The 22,255-nt window shown below is 41.1% G+C and overlaps 1 protein-coding gene across 4 annotated transcripts in view; it reads left to right on the plus strand.

Annotated features, from left to right (window-relative positions):
- Nucleotides 1-22,255, plus strand: part of pacsin1b (protein kinase C and casein kinase substrate in neurons 1b) — a 218,516-nt gene that overhangs the window by 178,767 nt on the left and 17,494 nt on the right. For all 4 annotated transcript variants that reach the window (XM_051924657.1, XM_051924658.1, XM_051924659.1 and 1 more), the window contains 5 exons: nucleotides 1,201-1,324; nucleotides 8,436-8,592; nucleotides 10,043-10,278; nucleotides 14,749-14,904; nucleotides 15,152-15,327. In XM_051924657.1, coding sequence (XP_051780617.1) covers nucleotides 1,265-1,324; nucleotides 8,436-8,592; nucleotides 10,043-10,278; nucleotides 14,749-14,904; nucleotides 15,152-15,327 — 785 coding nt within the window. In that variant the 5' untranslated portion in view covers nucleotides 1,201-1,264. The remainder of the gene's footprint in view (nucleotides 1-1,200; nucleotides 1,325-8,435; nucleotides 8,593-10,042; nucleotides 10,279-14,748; nucleotides 14,905-15,151; nucleotides 15,328-22,255) is intronic.

Genomic DNA, 22,255 nt, shown 5'->3' on the forward strand with positions numbered 1-22,255 from the left:
TATTTTACTGACATTTTTAATATAATAATTTTAGTTAATGCTCATTATTTGTTGTAACAGAATAAGCAGATTTATTGATCACAGCTTATTGACCTTTTCTTAATTATTAAAGTAGCTTATTGTGCTACTGACAATATGCAGCAACATACAGTATAAAGTAAAAATGTTATTTTACTGACATTTTTAATAAAATAATTTTGGTTAATTCTCATTATTTGTTGTAACTTATTTTCATAAAGTAGTTTGTTATAGAAATATGAAGAATGGTGATACAGGGTTTTATATGTCTGCCTCACAGCACAAGAATTTTGTCTTTGAATCCTGGTCAGTGTATGTGTGGATTTTACACGTTCTCCCTGTGTGCATGTTGGATTATCCTCCTTCATTTTAAAATTATGTACATGAAGTGCACTGGCAGCTTTACATTGGTGCGGTATGAATGAGAATGTAAAAAAATGGACTGGGGTCTTGTACAGTGTTGGCACCCACCTTCTTTCGATCCTAAACTGGGTAAGCAGGTTACCAAATTGGATGGATGAATGGATAATGTTGGAATAGTAAGCACAAAGAAGCACACTGTATAAAAAAGACTGAGAATATCTTTCTGAATGTGATATTTTTTTTTTTGTAATTCGAATTTTCATTATTACCACTACTGTGGTGGGCTGGCGCCCTGCCCAGGGTTTGTTTCCTGCCTTGTGCCGTGTGTTGGCTGGGATTGGCTCCAGCAGACCCCTGTGACCCTGTAGTTTGGATATAGCGGGTTGGATAATGGATGAATGGATGGATGGATTATTACCACTATGTTCGCTTATTTGGAAATGTGATGATAAAATACTGAGAGGTGGCAAAGGATTCAGAATCTGATCAAAAGTCAGCAGTATAAAGTAAATCACTAAGAAGGTTGCATTTTCATTCTTTGTTATACCTACACTTTTTATTTAAACATATTGAGAAAAGCAAACTAACCATTACATCAAGAATGGCATTGTGTTAATATGAATTTGTTTGAATGCCTGACAGAATGCCACCTACCTCGGGCTACCATGAAACTGGAGATGATTAATCTTAACCCGTTACTTTCATTGTGTTTGCCATTAAGGGCACTCTATAAAATAAAAGTTGATTATTTTTACATAACCTCTGGCCAGCTCTGTTCGGAGAGAGGCACTTACTACTTTTTTTCTTTCACTTTTTCAGTGCATGAAGATCCCAACTTCAGAGCAGACCATAGCACCCAGCCTCCATTTCCACATCCAGGAAAATGTCAGGTTCTTACGATGAAGCCACTGGCGGAGATGAAATCACAGACAGCTTCTGGGAGGTAACAAGGCCTTCAGTTACTGGTTCTGTACTGCAAAGGGATGTTCATTACATTTCCATTTGTACCATGTGAATGTTTACTTGTGTTGGATGCTGAGCCCAGATGCTTTTGCTCATTGTTCTGAACCTGAGGGTTAGCAAATCTGCTGTGATGCATCTTTACTTATTTCACTTGTGCACATAGATTGTATTCTTGTTTGCATTGTAAAGTGTTCTGTCTGAGAAATGAATTACAGAACATGTGGAGTGATCTGAAACTAATCAATACGGAAATACAAAAATACAAGGGGAGAACATGCAAACACTATGCAGAACCTGGCACTGTGAGGCAGGAACGACAGCTCTGCACTACCCCTCTGCCTATGTTAAAACATTTGTACTGAACTTACTAAACTTCATCCTGATTACACTTAGGTGAACTGGCATTGCTAAAGTGGCCCAATCATGTGTGTGTTTTTTGCCCTGCAATGGACTGGCACTGTGTCCATGGATTGTTCCTGCATTGCATCCGATGCTTGCTTTTCAGTTGATTGTAGGAACTGTTTTAGCCAGTTTCTTTCCTAGCTAGATGCTGCTCAGAAGAACTATGCTCAAAAAATCAAAGATCCTGTCACGTGTCACAAGGATGAAGTAAACTTGCTCCCTCCTACATGTCTTTGGTGTCTTAGATTCTGCACAAGTGAAGAAGCACTTTCACTTTTTAATGCAATCTGCACTGCAGTCAGCGATATCTGAGTCAATTTCCAGCCACATGAAATCATTTTTCTGTTTCATAAAATCCTTGTTAATCCCTATCCTCCACTCGCTGTCATCATTCATATGGGAATGTGAGATGGCCATGATAGTGACTCTGGCTTTTAGCTGCAGAGGAGCTTCAATAAGAAGATGCATCGACTTTTTTGGTCCCTTGGTACTGCCTGTGATCTTTGACTTTGACTTCTTTTATCAGCAGCTGTTTATGCTGACCTGGGATTTCCTCCCATGTGAGGAGTCCAGAAAGGAATTTCCATTCTGTTCCTTTTGGATTTCTCTGGCAACATCTTTAATTGGCATGAATTATCATATCATGGCATGATGGTGAATCGCTGGACCCACAGTGATTTCCTGCTTTAGCACTCTTGTGGTTTTTCTCTAACTCTCTCTCTCTCTTTTTCATTTGTTTTCCAATTTCCTATGCTCCAGCGGAGGGATAAGATGCTGCTGCCTAGGCACGTCAGCACAGCGCAGATTACAGTGCTGACAGGACTCCCCTCCCCTCACTCCCTGCACCTTCCTCCTCTGCCCAACAGACCCCCCCCCCCCCCCCCCCCCCCCCAACCTTCGGCTCAGCTGTTACATAACTGCATGTGCGGAGACTCATGATGACCCCCCCACTCTCCACCCCCCCTTATTGAATATCCAATCCAAGCTTGCTGAGGTATCTATGAAGCCTCCCCCCCCCCACTTACTTAAGGTGGTCCTAATGTGTTTGCATGGCATGAATTAAAGTACTCCTGCCTCCCATTTAAGTGCCACCAGTTGCCATGGTAATATAAATGCTAATGCCCCATGGACATTTTTAATTGGAGACATGGCAGCTCATCATTATGCATAACATCTGGAGCCTTTTGACTTCTTAAGTTGGTGCTGCAGAGCTCATCTCCAGCTGCAGAGCAGCCAATGGTTACAGTAAATAAGCACTGCCTTGGGATAATAAATCAGTCATTGATCCAAGTATTTGCCTGCAATCCTCCCAAGGTGAATGGCGATGTACAAATCCAGCTGTGAAGAAAGGAAATGGGCAGCTGAATTTCACACAGAAGAGGAGAGGTGCTATGCTCCCATTGTGTGCTGGCAACTGACAAATACCAGTGCCAGTCTAGCAAGGCAATGCTCATTAACATCTCTAGCATATATTTGTAAAAAATAAGTATTGGCTCAATTATTTAAATTCATCTAATGCACGTAGACAGGGATTGTGAAAATTTATTCAGCTAAAACTCTTTCCTGTTCTCAGCATCCATAGCATTTCAAAGTAATTTATCATAATAAAAGGTGCTATATAATTAAAGATTGATTGTTATGTGTACTATTCATGTAGAAGAGCCGTGAGGAAATGTTTTGCTTCCCCATGTCGATTAACTTGCAGATCACTTTGTGATGGTACTTACTCTGAAAGCTGTTACATAAAATTAAGATAAATTGATTCCTTAGCTGCTGTACAGCTTATGTAGAAGATATTTCCAAAATTAATTCTATTTGCACATTTTATCTTATCCAGTGGTCATTTACTTGTACACACTCAATGAGAGTGCATACTCTGAAAAGTGCTATATTAAGTAAAGATAAATCAATACCTTGGCAACTGCACAGGCTGTGTATGAGTTCTTTCCAAAACTTAATTTTGTTTAAACACATTCATTTACCTGGTAGTCATTGATTTCTGAAACACTTAGTGACAGTGCTTACCATGAAATGCGATGTACTAATTAAATACTGATTGACATCAACATTGTTTTCACAAGCTGCCATAATACTGAAGGACAGAGTCTTAGATGGAAGTACAGAGCTAGAGATGCTCAACTAAATACCAGATATAGTAAATGTTCACTATATTCATTATATTTTCAGATGTTATCTTACAAGGCAAGTTAGTAGTTGCAGATATTGTATTATTGTGGCTGTATTTTTACAGCTCTGAGTACCAAGAAGGCTGAGGGCCTTCATTTGAGTCACATTAAACTAGCAGCCTGTTAATTTACAAATTGTCACAATGCCACATCACTGAGCCCGGTGAATACCAGCATGAGCAGTGCCTCCCAAATATACTAAGAAATGGCCTTCTGTATCCTTACCTATATGTGCGCCATCATACTCAGTGCAGCAAATGTGATCTGTAATGTGTTTATAGAATGTGTGCCAAAAATTGTGCAATCTTTTTACTTCAAAGACAGGCAGTCAACTGTGCATAAGGAAGGTGCTCTAAATTAATTGATGCTCTAAATGAATTACATGCTCACAGCTAATTGATGCTTTATATTAATGAAATTTAAATGAATCATTTAATAAAATTAGTTCATTGTTTTTATAAATTGATTAATTATTTGCATGCTCTGAATTAAACTGATGCAGCTCACAGTGGGGAGATCAGTAAAATCTTCAAGTCTGTGTTGTTCCCATCATGTACCCTGGGTCACCACCACCATTAAGGCGAATTAGGCATTCACTTAGGGCTCAGATCATAAGGCACGGGGGAACCCAGCCACACAGGTTATCTACCAAACAGTCAGTTGGCACACTAATAAGCTTGGCCTAGAGCACAAAATAACCTAGCACTGACACTACATCATGTACCCTGTGTTTTTCCATATTTTATGAGCTGTAAATGATGCCGTAATATGGATAAAGTTCAACTGATCTAACTAGCCATTTTAGGTAAATTTCATTCAATAGCAAGAATAAAAATGTACTCACAACAAAAAAAATAAAAACAAAAAGCAAATGAGTTGCCGCCTTAACACGTGTTTGATCAATATGTCTGGAGTTTGGATAGTTACAGTGTCATCCTCCTGCATTATGTTAAGTAGCATGAAGTTTTGTTTGCTATAGTCAAGTGTCAAGTTAAGTCGAATGGCTTTATTTTCATACCATCCATACATAGAAGCATACAAAATAACATTACCAGGACCCCAGTGCAGCATATCCATAAACATTGGACATGTGCAGACAAGTACAGAACTCTACAATACTGTAATAGATAATACATTAATAATAGGTAATAAATACATAGTAACAACACCTAATGATAAAAAAACAACAGTAGCAACAAATGTACTGCATGTAAATTAACTACTAGTAGCAGATCAGTAGAGAGTGGAGCACAGAGATCAGAGTCTGAACAGCCAAGGGGTAGAAGCTGTTGCAGGACCTGGCAGAACTGGTTCAAATGCTATGGTACCTTCTGCCAGATGAAAGTGGGACAAAAGACCATGGGAAGGGTGGGTGTTGTCCTCCACAATGCTGTAGGCTTTGAGGATGCAGCAGTTAATATAGATGTCTTTAATGGAGGGTAGAGTGGTACCGATGAGCTTTTCTGCTGTGTGTATTATCCATTATAGGACCTTGCAATCATGAACACTGCAGTTCCCAAACCAGACAGTGATGCAGTTGGTCAGAACGCTGTCAATGGTGCATCTATAAAGTGTGGTGAGAATGAGGAGAGGTAAGCTTGCCTTCTTCAGTTGATGAAGGAAGTGAAGATGCTGCTGCACCTTCTTGGCTATGGAGGCTGTGTTAATTGACCAAGTAAGGTTGATTGCCAGGTGTACACCAAGGAATGTGGTGTTCTTGACCAATAAGTCTCTTACTTATGCATTCTTAGACAAATTTGTTGTGAATCAATAATAATGTAGGTGTGTTGGTTTTCTCTGTGCGTGAGCTCGAACACTTACTGGTGCCCCCTTACACACCTTTGATTGATACAACCTGCCTTTGGCTTGTTGTAGTGTGATACTGCGGGTTTTCATTTTGCAGGATGAAGTTCTGGTTACTGTTATCTAGTGCTTAAGCCCCCTTCTGAAAGTCCCATGCCCCCTGCTAAATCTTTCCTTGTACCAACCTTGCTTTGCAGTCGAGTTATTTATGTACTGAGATTTTCATACTGGTAGATGGCGAGATGCCAAAAGAGTCTTGTTGTCAGTATGTTTCTATTCTATTAAATAACTTAGTAATATTAATGCAATTCAAATTTTGATACTTTCCTGCTCATTTTCAGATAATATCATTTTCAAAGTATCTCTGGAGTTGTAAGTGGGCAAACTCAGCATTAAAATTATACTTGTTAGCGTTTTAACATATAGTTAGCACTTAGCTTGACTTTTAAAGCTGATTTAACTTCTTTAACAAACAGCTGTGAAGGCAGAGAAAGGCAGCACATTAGAGCATCAGGGGCACCTGCCTTTTGGTCCAGTTTGTGGCACTTCATCTGCAACAAGGTGACTTGGTTTGAAGAAAAGTTGAACCGCTGGATGGAAGAAGACAACAGTTGGATGTGAAGCCATTATCACATAAAAACAATGAGTTAAAGGGTGTTAGTATGTAATTTAAATATTAGTTAAGTATTTAATGGAGTAAATAAAAGCCATACCTTATACGTCCCTTCTCTCTGCTTCCCTGGGTAACCAGAACATTCTGACAAGTCCTTGGTTGTATAAAAGATCTTGTATAAAACACCTTCAGCTCTGGCTTGTTTTGTAGTTTGTCTCAGGATGGTTACATTTTTAAAGAAGGTTAGTCTTGTAGCTTAAAAAATGACTCTTATTATTATCCCAGTGTGTTTCTTCGTGCCGGTCCCAAGTCCGGATAAATGGGGAAGGTTATGTCAGGAAGGGCATCTGGTGTAAAATTTTGCCAAATCAATATGCGGACAACAATTTTAATGATTCACTGTGGCAACCCCGAATGGCAGTAGCCGAAAGAAGAAGAAGAAGATTATCTTTGCATAGTGCGTAATAATAAGTGTCTATAAATAATTCTATCTGTAAATATATAAATATATTGAAAATGACTACATAACCATAACCATTTAAAGTATAAAACAAAATACTTATTTATTATTGCACAATGTACACAGTTTAGTGGCAAGGTCATATAAATGACTAGGGGTGGGAGAGTCTGATCTGATCTGATCTTCCTTGGGTGGGTGACCCTTGAACACATTTTTTACTGAGTGGCACTATGCAGGTATAGCCCCCAGGGGATGCTGGTATTGAAAGCCTTCCTGTTGATTCAAGGGTTTTCCCCTAACAACTGAAGTGACCTCAGCAAATGGAATAAAGGACTGTTCCGAGACCAGACCAGATTAGCTGGGAAAGGGAAGGACAATTTTTGACAGTAGAATAAAAGCATGCCATTTAACAAGGCTTGCTTTTAGAATCCCAGCAGCTGTAGATGGAATCTAAGAGGGTAAACAATTTTGGACATTTTGCTCTCCAATGATGTTTTCATCCCTTAGTCCCTGTTTGCCTGGAAATGCAGAAGGTGTCCCTGCAGCATAAGGCAGAGAGCAGAACCAAGTCGGGAAGGTGTAGGAAGCAGTCATCTAGCATACTTAGCACACAATGATACAACCAGTTACACTTTCCGAAGAAACTGGAGGCTCCTGGGTGTGATCTAGGCTCCATAGTCAGAAACTGCACTGGGTCCAATAGCCATCAAGTTCCTGTGCTACCCACTGTACCAGTGTGCCACATGACAATATTGCATTTAGTCCAGGTGAAAGGAATAAAACTTTATAATATAAAACATGGGTGGCATGGTGGCACAGTGGTAGCGCTGCTGCCTCGCAGTAAGGAGACCTGGGTTTGCTTCCCGGGTCCTCCCTACGTGGAGTTTGCATGTTCTCTCCGTGTCTGTGTGGGTTTCCTCCGGGTACTGCGGTTTCCTCCCACAGTCCAAAGACATGCAGGTTAGGTGCATTGGCGATCCTAAATTGTCCCTAGTGTGTGCTTGGTGTGTGTGTGTGTGTGTGTGTGTGTGTGTGTGTGTATGTGCCCTGTGGTGGGCTGGCACCCTGCCTGGGGTTTGTTCCTGCCTTTCGCCCTGTGTTGGCTGGGATTGGCTCCAGCAGACCCCCGTGACTCTGTGTTAGGATATAGCGGGTTGGATGATGACTGACTTTAAAACATCAATACTTTAAACTTGATGTGTTACACAATTCTTCTCAAACAAGGCTCTTAAATAAAAGTACAGTATGTCTTTTAGATTTCAGCTGTACATCACAGATCTGTAACACTGGTTAGTGTTTTTCCATTCAAATAAGGAAATGATTGCTCTTACCTGATATGCCCTCATCTGTCTAGACACACTGGCAGACGTGAAAAACTCCGAAATATGCAAATGAGAACCATTTCCTTTTGTAATTTTCTACTGATATTGATGAGATGGTGAACTTGTATGCCTTCTTCCTGAGAGTGTGGCCACATGGTGTTAAGTATAATGCCTTTAAATATTGTTGTTTTGCTTTTTATTGTATCAGTAGTAATATTGGTAGAAATATGGAAATAGCTGAGCAGATAGCCTATAGTCGATGTGTTTTATCATCACTCTTTTATACATTTTATCCTCCTGGCCAGGTGGGCAACTACAAGCGAGCAGTGAAAAGGATTGACGATGGGCACAGACTTTGCAATGACCTCATGAACTGCATCCAGGAGCGGGCCAAAATTGAAAAGGCCTATGGGCAGCAGCTGACTGACTGGTCAAAGAGATGGAAGCAGCTTGTCGAGAAAGGTAAAAGGTGCTCCATTGTAACATACCACATCTTGAAAGTTGGTTGTTTTATTCATTTGAGGTGCCTACAGTATATTATGATTGTGGAAGATTAAACTGTCATTGCAGGTAAGCCTCACAATTGGAAAAATCAGATCAAGGTAAAGGCACATGTGATCAGTTTAAAAGTGTCACTTGGGCCTTTATAGCGATTTAGTATCTCTGGCTTTCATTGAGTATCTAGAGTTATCCATATATATACTGTATATATATATTGGTTATTATTATGGTTGGCAAAGAGTTATTTTCTGGAGCCCACTTGGCTGATCTCAGTTAGTTCTCTTCTGCTTTTCTGAATGAATACTGGATATATTTTGTGTAAACTGAAGCACTCATGGAATGTGATATGTTTAGCGATGTTCATAATAACATACCCCATTGTCTCATTGGTTAGTACACATCTCCAGGGAAATGCCATTGATTTCCAGGCATGGTCACTCTTATACACAGTTGGCACATTCTTGCCATGTCAACATCAGATTTCTTTGTTTTTTTCCCATATCCAAAAGATGAGCATGTTAGGTTAATTCAAAGGTCTAAATTTGCCCAGTATGAGTAGATGTGGATGTGCAGAATGTGTGTGAGTGTGACCTGCTTTGAACTAGTGATTATTTTTTCCTTGTGTCTAATGTTTGAGTATTGATTCCAGTTCTTCATAATTCCTAGTAACTGACAAAGCAAATTCAGAAAAGGGAAGGATGGACATATCGTACAGTGAGCTAATATTCATTAACAGTGCACTTCCAACGGCTCTTTAAATTTCCTTAATGACCTGTGATGCCAGATTGGAGTGTAACAGCTCACCTTTTCCTCTTGTGTATGCCACTTTGCCTACACCACAGTGCTACCCTTTAAGTCCAGTGCTGGGTTTACCTTACTCATTTCCCTTTCACTGGTGGCTTCTCCTCAGCACTGGCCCAGAATACACAGTCTCCTATCACTATTTGACCTGCCTGGTGTTTGGCTCCCTTTCCCAACACAATTTCGTCTTCACACATTCATCTATTAGGTCCGTCCACCTATGGTGCCCCTATACTCCTTACTGACATTGCAAGTTAGCAAACAGGGATTTGTTATCCCCCGCTGTTCTCCCTTGGCTTGTAGCTGCCTGTTAAATGGATTCATTCAGTGAGACAAAGGAATTTGAAAATTTAATGTACAGTACAAGTGTTTCTTCAGCTTTTAAAAGCGGGAACCACTGTGTAACGACATCCAGTATCACTTATTTCTTTCTACCCTCTTCTTCATTTTTTATGCCTTTGAATTTGGCCCCCTGTTGATGACATACAATTCTTTTTGGAAAAAGCTGTCACTCTTTAATCAGATAGAAAGTGCAGCATGTAGTGCTTTCAATGTACCATTAGCTTTGACTTCAAACAGAAGCTGCCTTTTCTCTCTCTCACACCATTAGGTCCTCAGTATGGCACCCTGGAGAAAGCCTGGATTGCAATGATGACAGAAGCAGACAAAGTCAGTGAGCTGCATCAAGAGGTAAAGAACGGGCTCCTCACCGATGACTTGGAGAAGGTCAAGAACTGGCAGAAAGATGCATACCACAAGCAGATGATGGGAGGCTTCAAGGAAACTAAAGAGGCTGAGGACGGATTCCGAAAAGCACAGAAGCCTTGGGCCAAGAAACTTAAAGAGGTGAGTGTGTTCATGGACCCATGGGTCACTAACTTTCTACATCCTACCCAGCCCCAAGTACATGTCTTCTACCATTTTTCAGCCTCACTATACAAATGCCTGTAGATCTGAGTCTGGAGATTTACTAAGGATATTCCACATGATTGGCCATAACTGGACATAACTGGAGCTGGACAGTTTGACATCCGTGGCAGAGAGACGGGCACTGAACAGGCTCCTGTCAATCATGGAGAATCCACTGCATTCACTGAACAGTATCATCTCCAGACAGAGGAGCAGCTTCAGCGACAGACTGCTGTCACTGTCCTGCTTCACTGACAGACTTAGGAGATCGTTCCTCCCCCACACTATGTGACTTTTCAATTCCACGGGGGGTCGGGGTTCAACAGTAACATTATACAATGTTATTGACTGTTATACCTCTCACTCTCCACCTTGCACTTTTTAACTTGCACTGCGTTTTTATCACTCTTTAATTAATATTGTTTTTATCAGTATGCTGCTGCTGGAGTACGTGAATTTCCCCTTGGGATTTATAAAGTATCTATCTATCTATCTATCTATCTATCTATCTATCTATCTATCTATCTATCTATCTATCTATCTATCTATCTATCTATCTATCTATCTATCTATCTATCTATCTATCTATCTATAACCAGCCTCCACCACCTGTCATCTATACTGAAGGATGAGATTCTGCTGCCTTTCAATGAAATTCCATAGTACATGCTACTTAGGGGGTTTGGGGTTTAGGGTGCGCTAATTACACAACTGCTAGAAGGCAGTAGCCTTCTTATGAAATTGTGTCCAAAATGATATGGGAGTGCTATGCATATAGTTGTGTGCAAGCATCTGAGCAGTCTTTGAGCAGTGCATTGGGGCATGTGAGCAAATGTACTGTATGTTTCTATAGGTAAATAACTTTGTGTTTATGTGATGGTATGTTGTGTATCCATCTGTGTGTGCATTATGTCTGTTTGTGAGCATGCTTTTGTATTTGTGGATATGTGTGCTGTGTTTCATCTATGCATATCAGCATGTACAGGTCCGTCTCTATGTCCTCATGTGCAATGCTTTGTTTGTATATGCTTGAGTCTGCAAGTAGTCTCCATGTGTATGTATATACTGTACATCTGCATATGAGTGTTGCTAAGCTGGACTATGAGTACATGGAAATGCATCTGTGTTTGTATTTGCTTTTATTTTGTGCATATGAAAATGTGTTTCTCTTTGTGTATTTCACGTGCAGTGCTCTTTGTGTGCATATGTGTCTGCCAATAGTGTAAATGTACACATTTCCATATGTCTGTGTTGTCTGTGTACACGGATATACCATTATGTCTGATGTGCTGTACTTTACATGTATCTATATACTGTATGTACTTCTGTGAGTGTAAGTGCATGTACAGTATATACATGTGCATCTCAATCTACAGGACATTTGTTCTGTATTGTGTTCTGTTTCTATATATTCATATGCTTTACTTTATGTGTTTGTATGCAGTATTTGTATATATGCATGTACAAGCACATTTGGCTGTGAATCAGCGTGCCTGCTGTTATGCATATGTGTATGTACACACATCATTCATCTGTGTCTCAGCTTACTCTGTGTTTGTGTACAAAGTTGTGTGTTCATGTATGTGTGTGTATTGGAGTGCTTGTATGGAGGTTTGAAAGCAAATGCTTCCCAGAGTACTGCGTCTGCTCTCATCACCAAGGATGCACTTGATAAATCCCGTCACGCTCTAGCTATTGACGGCTTCCTCTGCGATGATAGGATTAATTTTGCAATTCAGTTCTGACAAGCCGAGGATCAAGGCGACAGCGGGCTCCTGGCAGGCAAGGGCTCTGGCACTGCAGCGCTGCAGCACTAAAGAAAAGGCAGAAGCAGGAGCAGCTTGTAGGAGCCAGGTGGTCAGGCATGAAAGAGGGTGATAAAGTCATGGAGGTGGTCAGGCTTGAAAGAGGGAGGTAAAGTCATGGAAAAATACACAGAGTCCTGTGTAGATTGCTTCCTAGAAATGGAGAGCACACACCAAGACCCTGCACCATCACAGCCAGGGATGGAGGAATCCAGGGAAAGCTCTGTAGACATAATCCACATGCCATGTTACCATTACAATTTTCTGGAAAAAGTAAAAAACCTTGATTGAACTTCACAATTCTGAAAGTTTGTCATGATCTTAACATGTAGAGTGGCACCAAATACAAATTGAGACCCAGGGCAGACTCATTGTACACTGTCTTGTTTTTAGGTGCTCTCTATGGTCCTTCTGAGAGGGTGCAGTATCACCTTTTCACTATGATGCTCCTGCCTTCAGTGCCTTGTGCACTTGTGCCAAGCAACTTGGCCAAGGTACCCTTGCGTCCATATTCAGGTGTCTTCCTAGAAGATGGTGTTCTGTTTAACATGGTCAGGATGTTTTTATGTCTGATTCTGATGTACTCTGTGATCACTAATGTGCTCAAATCTTGCGAACTGGCAAGGAGTGCAGAGTCCACCTGATTATTCTGTGACCATTGATGAGGTTGGAGTGCACAAGTGTCTGTTTCTGAATTATATAAATATGCTATTGTAAAAGTTCTTTTTTTAAATGAGTTGAGTCCAGCAACATTCCATAATGGTTGCTTTTGTTCAGTTTTTCTCTACTAATGTGGCCACATATTTACAGTCTTGATGAACAAGGATATTGGTGAAATGCATGTATCGGAGCATCTCTCAGATCAGATTCATGGCTAGTATGTCTATTTCTGATCAATTTTGCTATATGTCCAGTTACCTAGTGTTCATCTGAGGTTATTTCTATCTTCTTATACCTGGTTCTTCTATGCGTGTTTATTATGTGTTGAAATCAAAAGAGTAGTGGGGAACTTCACTGGTTCTAAGCGTTCCAAATCTACATCTTTGCTATTTTATGAGAATAGTGATTTTTGTGTTCTTGGGATTTCAGGAAGAGTCCCCTGACCTGTGGTTCAGTGCTTTCATTTTGCCTCTGAAGGCACCATAAGGCTTTAGAAGCTCCATGTTAGTTGTATGCTATAGCAAAATTTAAGCATCTCCCAGTCAGCCACAAATCAAAATACCAGTCCCTCTGCTAGTAGAGTAACACCTTCAGAATCTGCCTTTGCAAAGGACTGACCATCCATGGCAGCACTTTGTAGCTTTAGTTTATATAAAGTGTACCTATTCACATGCACTCTGCATCTTTTTTACCATTGCATCTTCTGCTGTGACACCTGCGTTACTCTGATGGCTTCTGATTTCTGTGGTGGTCCAGGTTGGCTACACCCTCTCTGATTACTTCTGGGACCCCCTTGAACCTGGAATCGTTAGTAGACATGAACTGAGTGGAGCCAGGCAAATGAGGACACCCACATTCAGCAAAGGGTTGGTACAAAAGTGGCAAGTGCTTTTATTAAAATCCACAAAGAAACAGTGTCCTATATTGCAATGCAAAACAAGGTTTCCTAAATAAATAAATAATCTATAAAAACAGTGTATAGTCTGTGAGTTAAAATTGAAATCAATCAAGGCAATCAAACTAGTATAAAACAACAGCCATCGAGTCCTTAATCTTTCTCTGTTCTGAGCCCAGCGCAACTCCCTTTCTGCCTCCTTGGCTCACCCATGGCTCACTCAGCCTTTGGAGACTCCTCACCGACCTCCATCTTGGTTGCCTCCGTCAGTGTCTGCCAGACTGCTCAGAATCAGCTGTCCTCCCATCTTTCTTCTCACGCACCTGGTGTCACTCAGATCCCTGAGGTGGACTCCACCATCAAACCCGCTCCTCTGAAAAATCAGTGGGGACAATCTTCCCCTAGAGTGCTGATCCTTTGCTCTGCTTTGACCGCATTGCCTCTGTCACATGCTTGCTTGCTGGCTCTGCTCAGATACCCGATGCTGCTCACTCGTGGTCTTCTCAGCTGATCTTGTTCTATTCCTTGATCTCCTTCTCTGGTGTGCAGGCTCCCTTATATTCTTCCTGATTGAGTGAAGGTGTGGTTATCCAACTACTCCAGCACCTGACCAATCCATTCATGTGCACATGCACATGTGATCAGCCAAGAACCCCAATCAACCTTGGAGCAGTGCCGGCATGCGCACCCCCCGCACCCATTTCGGAGCCTGCATGCTCCAGGACGCAATTTTTTATTTAAAATCACATTTCGCCATGGACCTCTTATCACACTTCTGCTCCTGCTTCATGGGGTTATATTAGAGGTCTTTTCTTATATCTGCATCTTATCACAGTGGAGATGATAATGTTTGTCACAAGCTAATGCTGGTGAACTTCAAGACTAACAGTACACCACAGAGAAGCTATACCTGTATGCAAGAACCTTGAGGCCTACTTCACATTCTCCACCAACCTGCAATAATTATACAAGAATAAAAAATATTAGCACCCCTCAAGGTAAGATGGAGGAGAGTTCTGATTTTCTTGTGTCCATGGCTCGTTTCAGATGGAGGCAGCAAAGAAGACTTATCACATGGCATGCAAAGAAGAGAAACTGGCTGCCCAGCGAGAGGCCAACAGCAAAGCAGAGGCCTCCGTCACCCCTGACCAACAGAAAAAACTGCAAGACAAGGTGGACAAGTGCAAGCAAGATGTTCAGAAGGTGAGAAAAGAGCTATGCTTGTGCTCTTGTTTTCCTATTTTTTCTTCATTTGCAGCCTTGCTGGTTTGTTCTTGTTTCTTGCCATATGCATTTGGAAAACTTACAACTTATAGCCTGTACCTGTCCTTCCTGGTCAGTTGTATCCAAAATGTAGCTCTTCTGGACATTCTTGCCAGACTGTATGCTGTTACTTGTCTCTTTGCCTTCTGGGTCACCTGACCTCACCAAGCACACTTTGTCAATCCAGGCAAAGGAGAAGTATGAGAAGGCCCTCGAGGAGCTGAACAAGTGCACGCCGCAGTACATCGAGAACATGGAGCAAGTGTTTGACCAGTGTCAGCAGTTTGAGGAGAAGCGCCTCAACTTCCTGAAGGAGGTGCAGCTCGATATCAAGCGTCATCTGAACCTCACAGAGAACCAAAGGTTAGGGATTTTGTGTGTGTTTATTCTGAAAGGATTAGTGTGAATATAGTTATAAGTCTGTTGTGCATTATGAAATATTACCAGAAATGAAATGTATTTATTTCAAACGGCTCTGTGTTTGAGTCATAATGTTTCATGTGGGTTGCTGTAAAACTCTCGCAATGGCTGCAAAACCCTTTTTGCCTGGCAATTAGGTGGTAGAGCAATCTATATGTTTTAGATCTCAAAACACTGAGAAACACTGGGGTTTTCTTGTCTTGTCTAATATTTTTAGCTGCTCAGATCTTCACTCAGATTGTCAGAGTGCTCAGATCTTTAAATGATGGTTGTCCATTGTCCCACATTTATCAAAGACATCTAGATTGGCAACAGAGCCCACCACTTTCTGTTTCAGCTCAACCATGGTACTTTTTGATTAATCCCCTAACAGTATTTTTCTGGCACATTAAGTCCATGCTGACATCTTCTCACTAGGTAAGTTTTATCTTGGGCTATGTAACATTTAAACAGAGAATTATAATATTTTAATATCAATGTTCCGAATAATAGGATAGATTACTCACAGAACAGAACTGCTCAGCTAACTAACAAACACAGAACTATGTACTGAAGCCAAATGGAATACATTATGATTTACACTCCAGAGTATCTCAAAATAAAATCTGTCTCTTATAATGTAAGTTTTATGCCCTACATTTCCCCAAAATGATGTAAGTGATCACTTCAATCACTTTTGTGTACAGTATATAGTGACTTTATAGAGCCTACAGCAGCGGTTCTCAAACTGTGGGGCTAGAAGGCGCGAAGTAACAAAAAAGGGGGCGCACATGTTGCCATATGTGGCGTAATTTCGCTATTCGTAGGAAAATTTTAAACTTGTAGCGGTGTATCGGCAGCAAAAAATATAGGAATAAATTTTATTAGGGTTTCAAAAAAACGTTAGGGGGGGTGCGATTAAAACTGTTATGAAAACTCGGGTCGCAAATACTTAAAGGTTGAGAAACGCTGGCCTGCATCATCCTAAAGCTTATTTTTTAATAAGCACAATCAACCTGTTTTCACTTTGTTAAACGCTATCCCAAAGCATTAGAGAAGTATGGCACACTTAGTACTGTACTCAGGGCCAGATTTATATGAAAAGAGGCCCTAGGCTATTCCACTTATGAGGCCCTTTCACCTTCCATTTTTAAGTTTGTAAATTACATGAGAGATAATAAAATTTTGCTAACAATTTGAATGTAGGCCCCTCTTGATCTTGAGGCCCTAGGCTGAAGCCTAGTTAGCCTATAGGAAAATCCGGCCCTGACTGTACTGCTCTTTAATCCTGAGTGGTGATGCACATAATTTTTAACAAATAGCTTAATCAGTCTATACTGAATCCATCAAAGTTCACTTCATCCTCTTTTTCAGCACTTGCTAGTTTTATAACTGCCTATGTGATACCTTTGAAGTATTTCAAGTATTTTACACTAACTGCCTATCACTCCATTATACTTCATATACAGTAGTGTGTGTTATGATGACCAGTATCCCCAGTTGTGTCTCATGAACAGAGCAGTCAATCAGTTGTGGATATTGCCTTTCCCGATTGCAACTGTTCCAAAGTGACTAGTGTGGAAATTCTATTGTGTCTTATTCAATGACATATACAAGTAGCCAGCAATCAGATCTCAAGTCTGCCACCTTGTGGCCATAATTCCACTAGGCTATGCAAAATTTTCAGTTCCAGTCTGGATCCTTTGCTGCATATGCATTTATTTGCCTTTTATTTTCCAATAGAATCAGTCAGGCTTGTTGTTTTGTTGATGTCCACTGCTTCAGAAAATGCAAGATGAAATGTTCTAACTCATTTAATTTAAGTGTCATCTTTGTGCCTCTTTGGCTCCATGTCATGTGTCAGGGCCATCATCACGATTCACACGTTTGCCTTTATTGCTTTCTAGCTGTCATTCACTCTGAAGACCACATTGGTGTGTCCATTAAAACAGAATTTTCAGGCTGCTCTGCTGAATAATCGCCTCATGGAAAGTGGGCGTCAATAGCCTGCCGTGTGCTAAAATGGCACTTTGGTGGACATCCAGCTTGTGGCATTGCTATTAAATGTTCCGATATGCAACATTTAATTAAACTGAAGCACTGCATGAGTCTGTGGGAACAAGATGTCTTTTCTCATAGTGGGGAAGTCTGAGATATAGCAAAGAACTAAGAGCATGGCATATCTGGAAGAACAAAGAAATCATACATATGGCAAATCAAACTAACACACATAGGAGCCTTTTTGACATTTTAAAATACAGCTTTATATTGAAATGGGTGATATAGTACTTCAGTATTTGGCACTGCTGCCTCACAACTCCAGAGTAATGGTTTGCACATTCTCTCATTATCTGAGTTGGTTTTCTCCTGATACTCTGAATTTCTTACGACAGCTCAGAGATGTGCAGATTAAGCCGATATTACATTATAAAACTTTTGGTTGTGGAATATGTCAGATTTGCAAATTGGAGTCGCTGATCTTTTTGCTGCAGTATGTCAAATTACATGACTGAAACCTGCAGCACATGTCACATTTACTGACTGGCCGCTGATCTTCCAGCGCAGTTGTGCTTGCCCCTCTTTCTGATAGCCAATGGCAAGCTGCATGAATGAGCCAGAGCTTTAGGTCAGTAGCAGTTAAAAATGGTTAAAAATGGGACATCAGACAGATGAGCCTCTCGTCTGTTTTGTAAGGTTCAAAACATGTATGTTCCTTATCTCATCACTACATTCTATGAATTGTACCTCCAGATGAGCATTCATTGATTCATTTGGTTATCAGCACTCCTGCATACACAGCCTGCCCTTCTGACTAACAAGAAATTCAAGCCTGTTTGATTTTATCCTAGCCAATCACAGACTAGTTGGTCTCACTCATTAGGTATGTCACATTAGTCGAGTACCTCCGAATGGCTAAGATGACGTAAATGAAGGCTATAACTGGAAAAGTCATGTAATGTGACAGGGCCTTTAGGCTAATTGATGGCTCTGTTCTGTCAGATAAGAGTAAGTGTGGCCGGTGATGGGACTGGCATGCCATTCAGAAAAACTTCTTGTAATAACCCAGCCCACTGTCACCCTGAATTTAGATTAATCTTTTGAGAAAAACAGTGATGGTTTTAAAATATTTTCCTGTCTTTTTTCCATACACCTCTATCAACAATTCATTTGGAGATAAGTCAGAGTAATTTCCTGTGCATCTCAACTTATCTCAAATCGAGTACTTGGCATATAAAGCAGGAGATAGTTAGAGATAACTTAAAAATTCTGTTGATATGTTCTTATCAAAACACTATAGTGTAAGTATTGCGTTAGTAGTATCAGATAATAGGAATGGATTGATGGATTAATTGATTGCCTTTGACAATGCCAATAATTAATTAGACAATTCAGAAAGGCTCCTTTTCTTACCTTTCTTTGTAAGTAAGGATCCTGGACATTAGACATACATAAATGAAGCAAAAATGGTTTAAGAAACAGAATAACATGGTTTATAGAAATATAACAGCTGCTTATACAGTATGTTGACAAAAAAGTAGGGAAGGGGCGGTCAAAAAAATAACACAGAAGACACTGGCCATCTTTACTCCTTAAGAGGTTTTCTGGGTTTTCAAAGCTTTTTTGTTTAGTGCTTCATTTTTTTTAATTTTTGAGTGATGTCACAGTCAACTTGCCCTAACTCTAATGCAGGGGTGGGCAATGTTGGTCCTCGAGGGCCGCAGTGACTGCAGGTTTTCATTCGAAGCCAATAGCTTATTTAGAAAATAATCCTTGCCAGTCTCAGACCTTATTTAATTTTATGGTTTGTGTAGCAGTAGAGGCTGTTATCGACCTCTTGAACCCTCAGGTACCACGCCAAACACCAGGTAAATGTACAATTATTATTTATTTTATAATAATACTGTGCACTAAGCACCCTCCACTCCACACTACTCATACAATAATCAATACTCTCTACAAATACCAATCCTCCTCTCTCAGACACTTCGCCACCCTTCCTCCCAGCTCAGCTCAGCGTCTGGGCTTTCCCACAGTCCTTTTATATTCCTTGACCCGGAAGTGTTTCCCATCCTACAGTCCATGTAATTTCTTATCACTTCAGGGTCAGATAAAAAGTCCTTCTCTTCAACCCGGAAACACGTCGTTCCTTCTGGTCATATGATCATGACATGCGTTATAGGGCACGTATAAGTCCTTGAGCCTCCCTGCAGCGTCCTCTGGTGGGCCCCACGGTGTCCAGCAGAGTTGGGAATAAAAACTCCATTGTCCATAATTCCCTGCTGGTCTTCGGGGCACTTCCATGCTACAGGGAGGGCTCCATCTGGCGGCCTGGAGGTATTGGCCGGGATGAACAGCTGGCCATCTCCCACACTTGTTAGTCTGCAATGTAAGGTTCTTATATCGTAGATTTTTTTCCTTTCCAAGGATATCATTCAAACGATTTGAAGCCTAAAATGGATCATTTTCAGTCTGTCTCATTTTCTCTTAAATGTTATATTAAACCAAATAGTGCATGATGAACACACACAGGTTCATAGGTGGAGTGGTGGCTCTGAGGCTAGGGATCTGTCTGCACTGGCAATCGGAAGGTTGCCGGTTCGAATCCCGTAAATACTCTGCGTTGTTAGGCCCTTGAGCAAGGCCCTTAACCTGCAATTGCTGAGCGCATTGAGTAGTGAGAAAAGCGCTATATAAATGCAAAGAATTATTATTAGGTGTAAATGGAAACAAGTTAGATGGACAACTGCTGGCTTCTTTATCATTTGCCCCTTATTCCTAATAAGAAGCCATTAAAACAGTGAATGCAGCTTTTTAAGACTGAAATAAGTAAATAATGGTGAGGAACCTTAACAAGCGAGACCACTAAAATGAAGCATCAAAATGTCATTTGAGCAATAAGTGCTTCATCAGCAGTAATTGACTTCTCATTAAGAAACTGGGTTAGAACAAACACTTGCAGACACTACAGCTGTCCAGGACTGACATTGCCTACTCCTGATTTAATGCATAACCTTGGATCAGAGTTGGCTAAGCTGTTACATTGCAGTTCAAGGCTTTTGTTTAGACAAAATCCTCTAAAAGCTAGAGGCTTACCTTGCACAGTTAATCATTAGCTTGTTACATAGTAGCAATCAAAATGAGAAAGAAGGTCTTTAGCTGCTTGTTTATGAGATAGTTACAGTTCCTGTTTATCTTGTTGCTGATAAACAGTTTAACGATACCAAGCTTTTAATAGTGATGTCCAGTGCTGTGTGGTGTTGCATATTCCTGCTTTGAGTTTAAATGTAGTACTTTGCTTGTGTTGGAGTGTGCGCTTTGTCTTTGTCGCAAAGACTTTCATCCATGGTGTGCTGTTACCGTCCTCAGCTCACTTTCAGACTATTCGTCTTGTCTCCTTCCACATTGTAGGGAAAACCATGACTCTTTCTGCCACAAGAGGTTAGGCAATGAAGTTCACTTCTTCAAGTAAGTCTTCTCAGTCTTCCCAGACTGGTCTCACAGCTTAAGCTTGGAGGAGTGGACCTTACAGCTAAAACAGGGTATCCAGCTCCAAGCATCTACAGAGAGTACATTTAATGCCTAAACAAAGTTCTTTCTTGCTCCGAACAGAGTGGCCAGCTTCCTTCTTCAAAGACATAGAAGAGATGCATGTTAATCTGCATCCAGCCCTGCAAGCAGGTCCTCCAACTTGCAGGGAAAATGTGGGTGTTGGTGGCAGGATTGGCACTCCAGCCACCACAGAAAACCTCACACTGCTCTGGGTGGTTTGTCGTGTGGTGGGTGCAGCAACTTGCTGTAAAATCAGCGCATTCTCTCAAAAAGCCTCTGCTGATTGCATCACGACTTGTTCCTTGTTACACATGCTGTGTCTACTTATAGGTAACATTACTTTACCTCTAAGGTTAAGCCACATTTCAGCTTGCTGATGTACATTTTAAAGTAATGGACTTTTTGTCTATTGGAGTTTGGAGATGTCAGCTCATCTTTGATTAACACCTCATGTTTGCCAGATCAAGCTCAGATGGCAAGCTAACCAAATTATGGTAGAGCTACAGTCAATTGCTTATAGCGCTCACCCTGGAATGCCATTTGTAGGGTGCCGCTGGCTTTCTGCAGTCCTGTTAAGTCTGTTCTCTTTAACAGTTCTTATGTTCCACCTGAACCCTTGAAAAAAGGGGTAATGTGCACTTTGTCTGAACACGGACGTGTCAAACAGAAGTACATTTCAAAAGGTTTCTAAATGCCCTTCAGATCATAATTGTGTTTTGAGATACGAGGCCTTTCATGTAATTTATAAGGGTAATATTCAAGAGAATTTTACTGCAAAATAATTATTACATGTCATAATATTTCTTCCATCCTGTAAGAATTCTTGGAAATTGTACTCTCTGAGGTTTGCTAGTCGATTGGTTATGGCTCTTTGGGTACATCCAATCATTTTCATTAATTTTGTGGCAAATATTATATCTTGTCATGCACATTGAAACGGTGGGTGCCTCCTTGCAGTACTTGTTGCTTGGATAGGCTCCTTCTTCTGGTTCCTCCTGACCTGGAAACAGCCCGAATAAATAATGGGCTCTCCCTTAAAGATAGGGTGAGAAGCTCAGTCATCCGGGAGGGGCTCAGAGTAGAGCCACTGCTCCTCCGCATCGAGAGGAGTCAGATGAGGTGGCTCGGGCATCTGATCAGGATGCCTCCTGGATGCCTCCCTGGTGAGGTGTTCCGGGCACGTCCAACCGGGAGGAGGCCCCGGGGAAGACCCAGGACACGCTGGAGGAACTATGTCTCCCGGCTGGCCTGGGAACGCCTCGGGATTCTCCCGGAAGAGCTAGAAGAAGTGGCCGGGGAGAGGGAAGTCTGGGCATCTCTGCTCAAGCTGCTGCCCCCGCGA

This window comes from Erpetoichthys calabaricus, chromosome 3 (genome assembly GCF_900747795.2).
Source record: "Erpetoichthys calabaricus chromosome 3, fErpCal1.3, whole genome shotgun sequence".
NCBI lineage: Eukaryota > Metazoa > Chordata > Cladistia > Polypteriformes > Polypteridae > Erpetoichthys > Erpetoichthys calabaricus.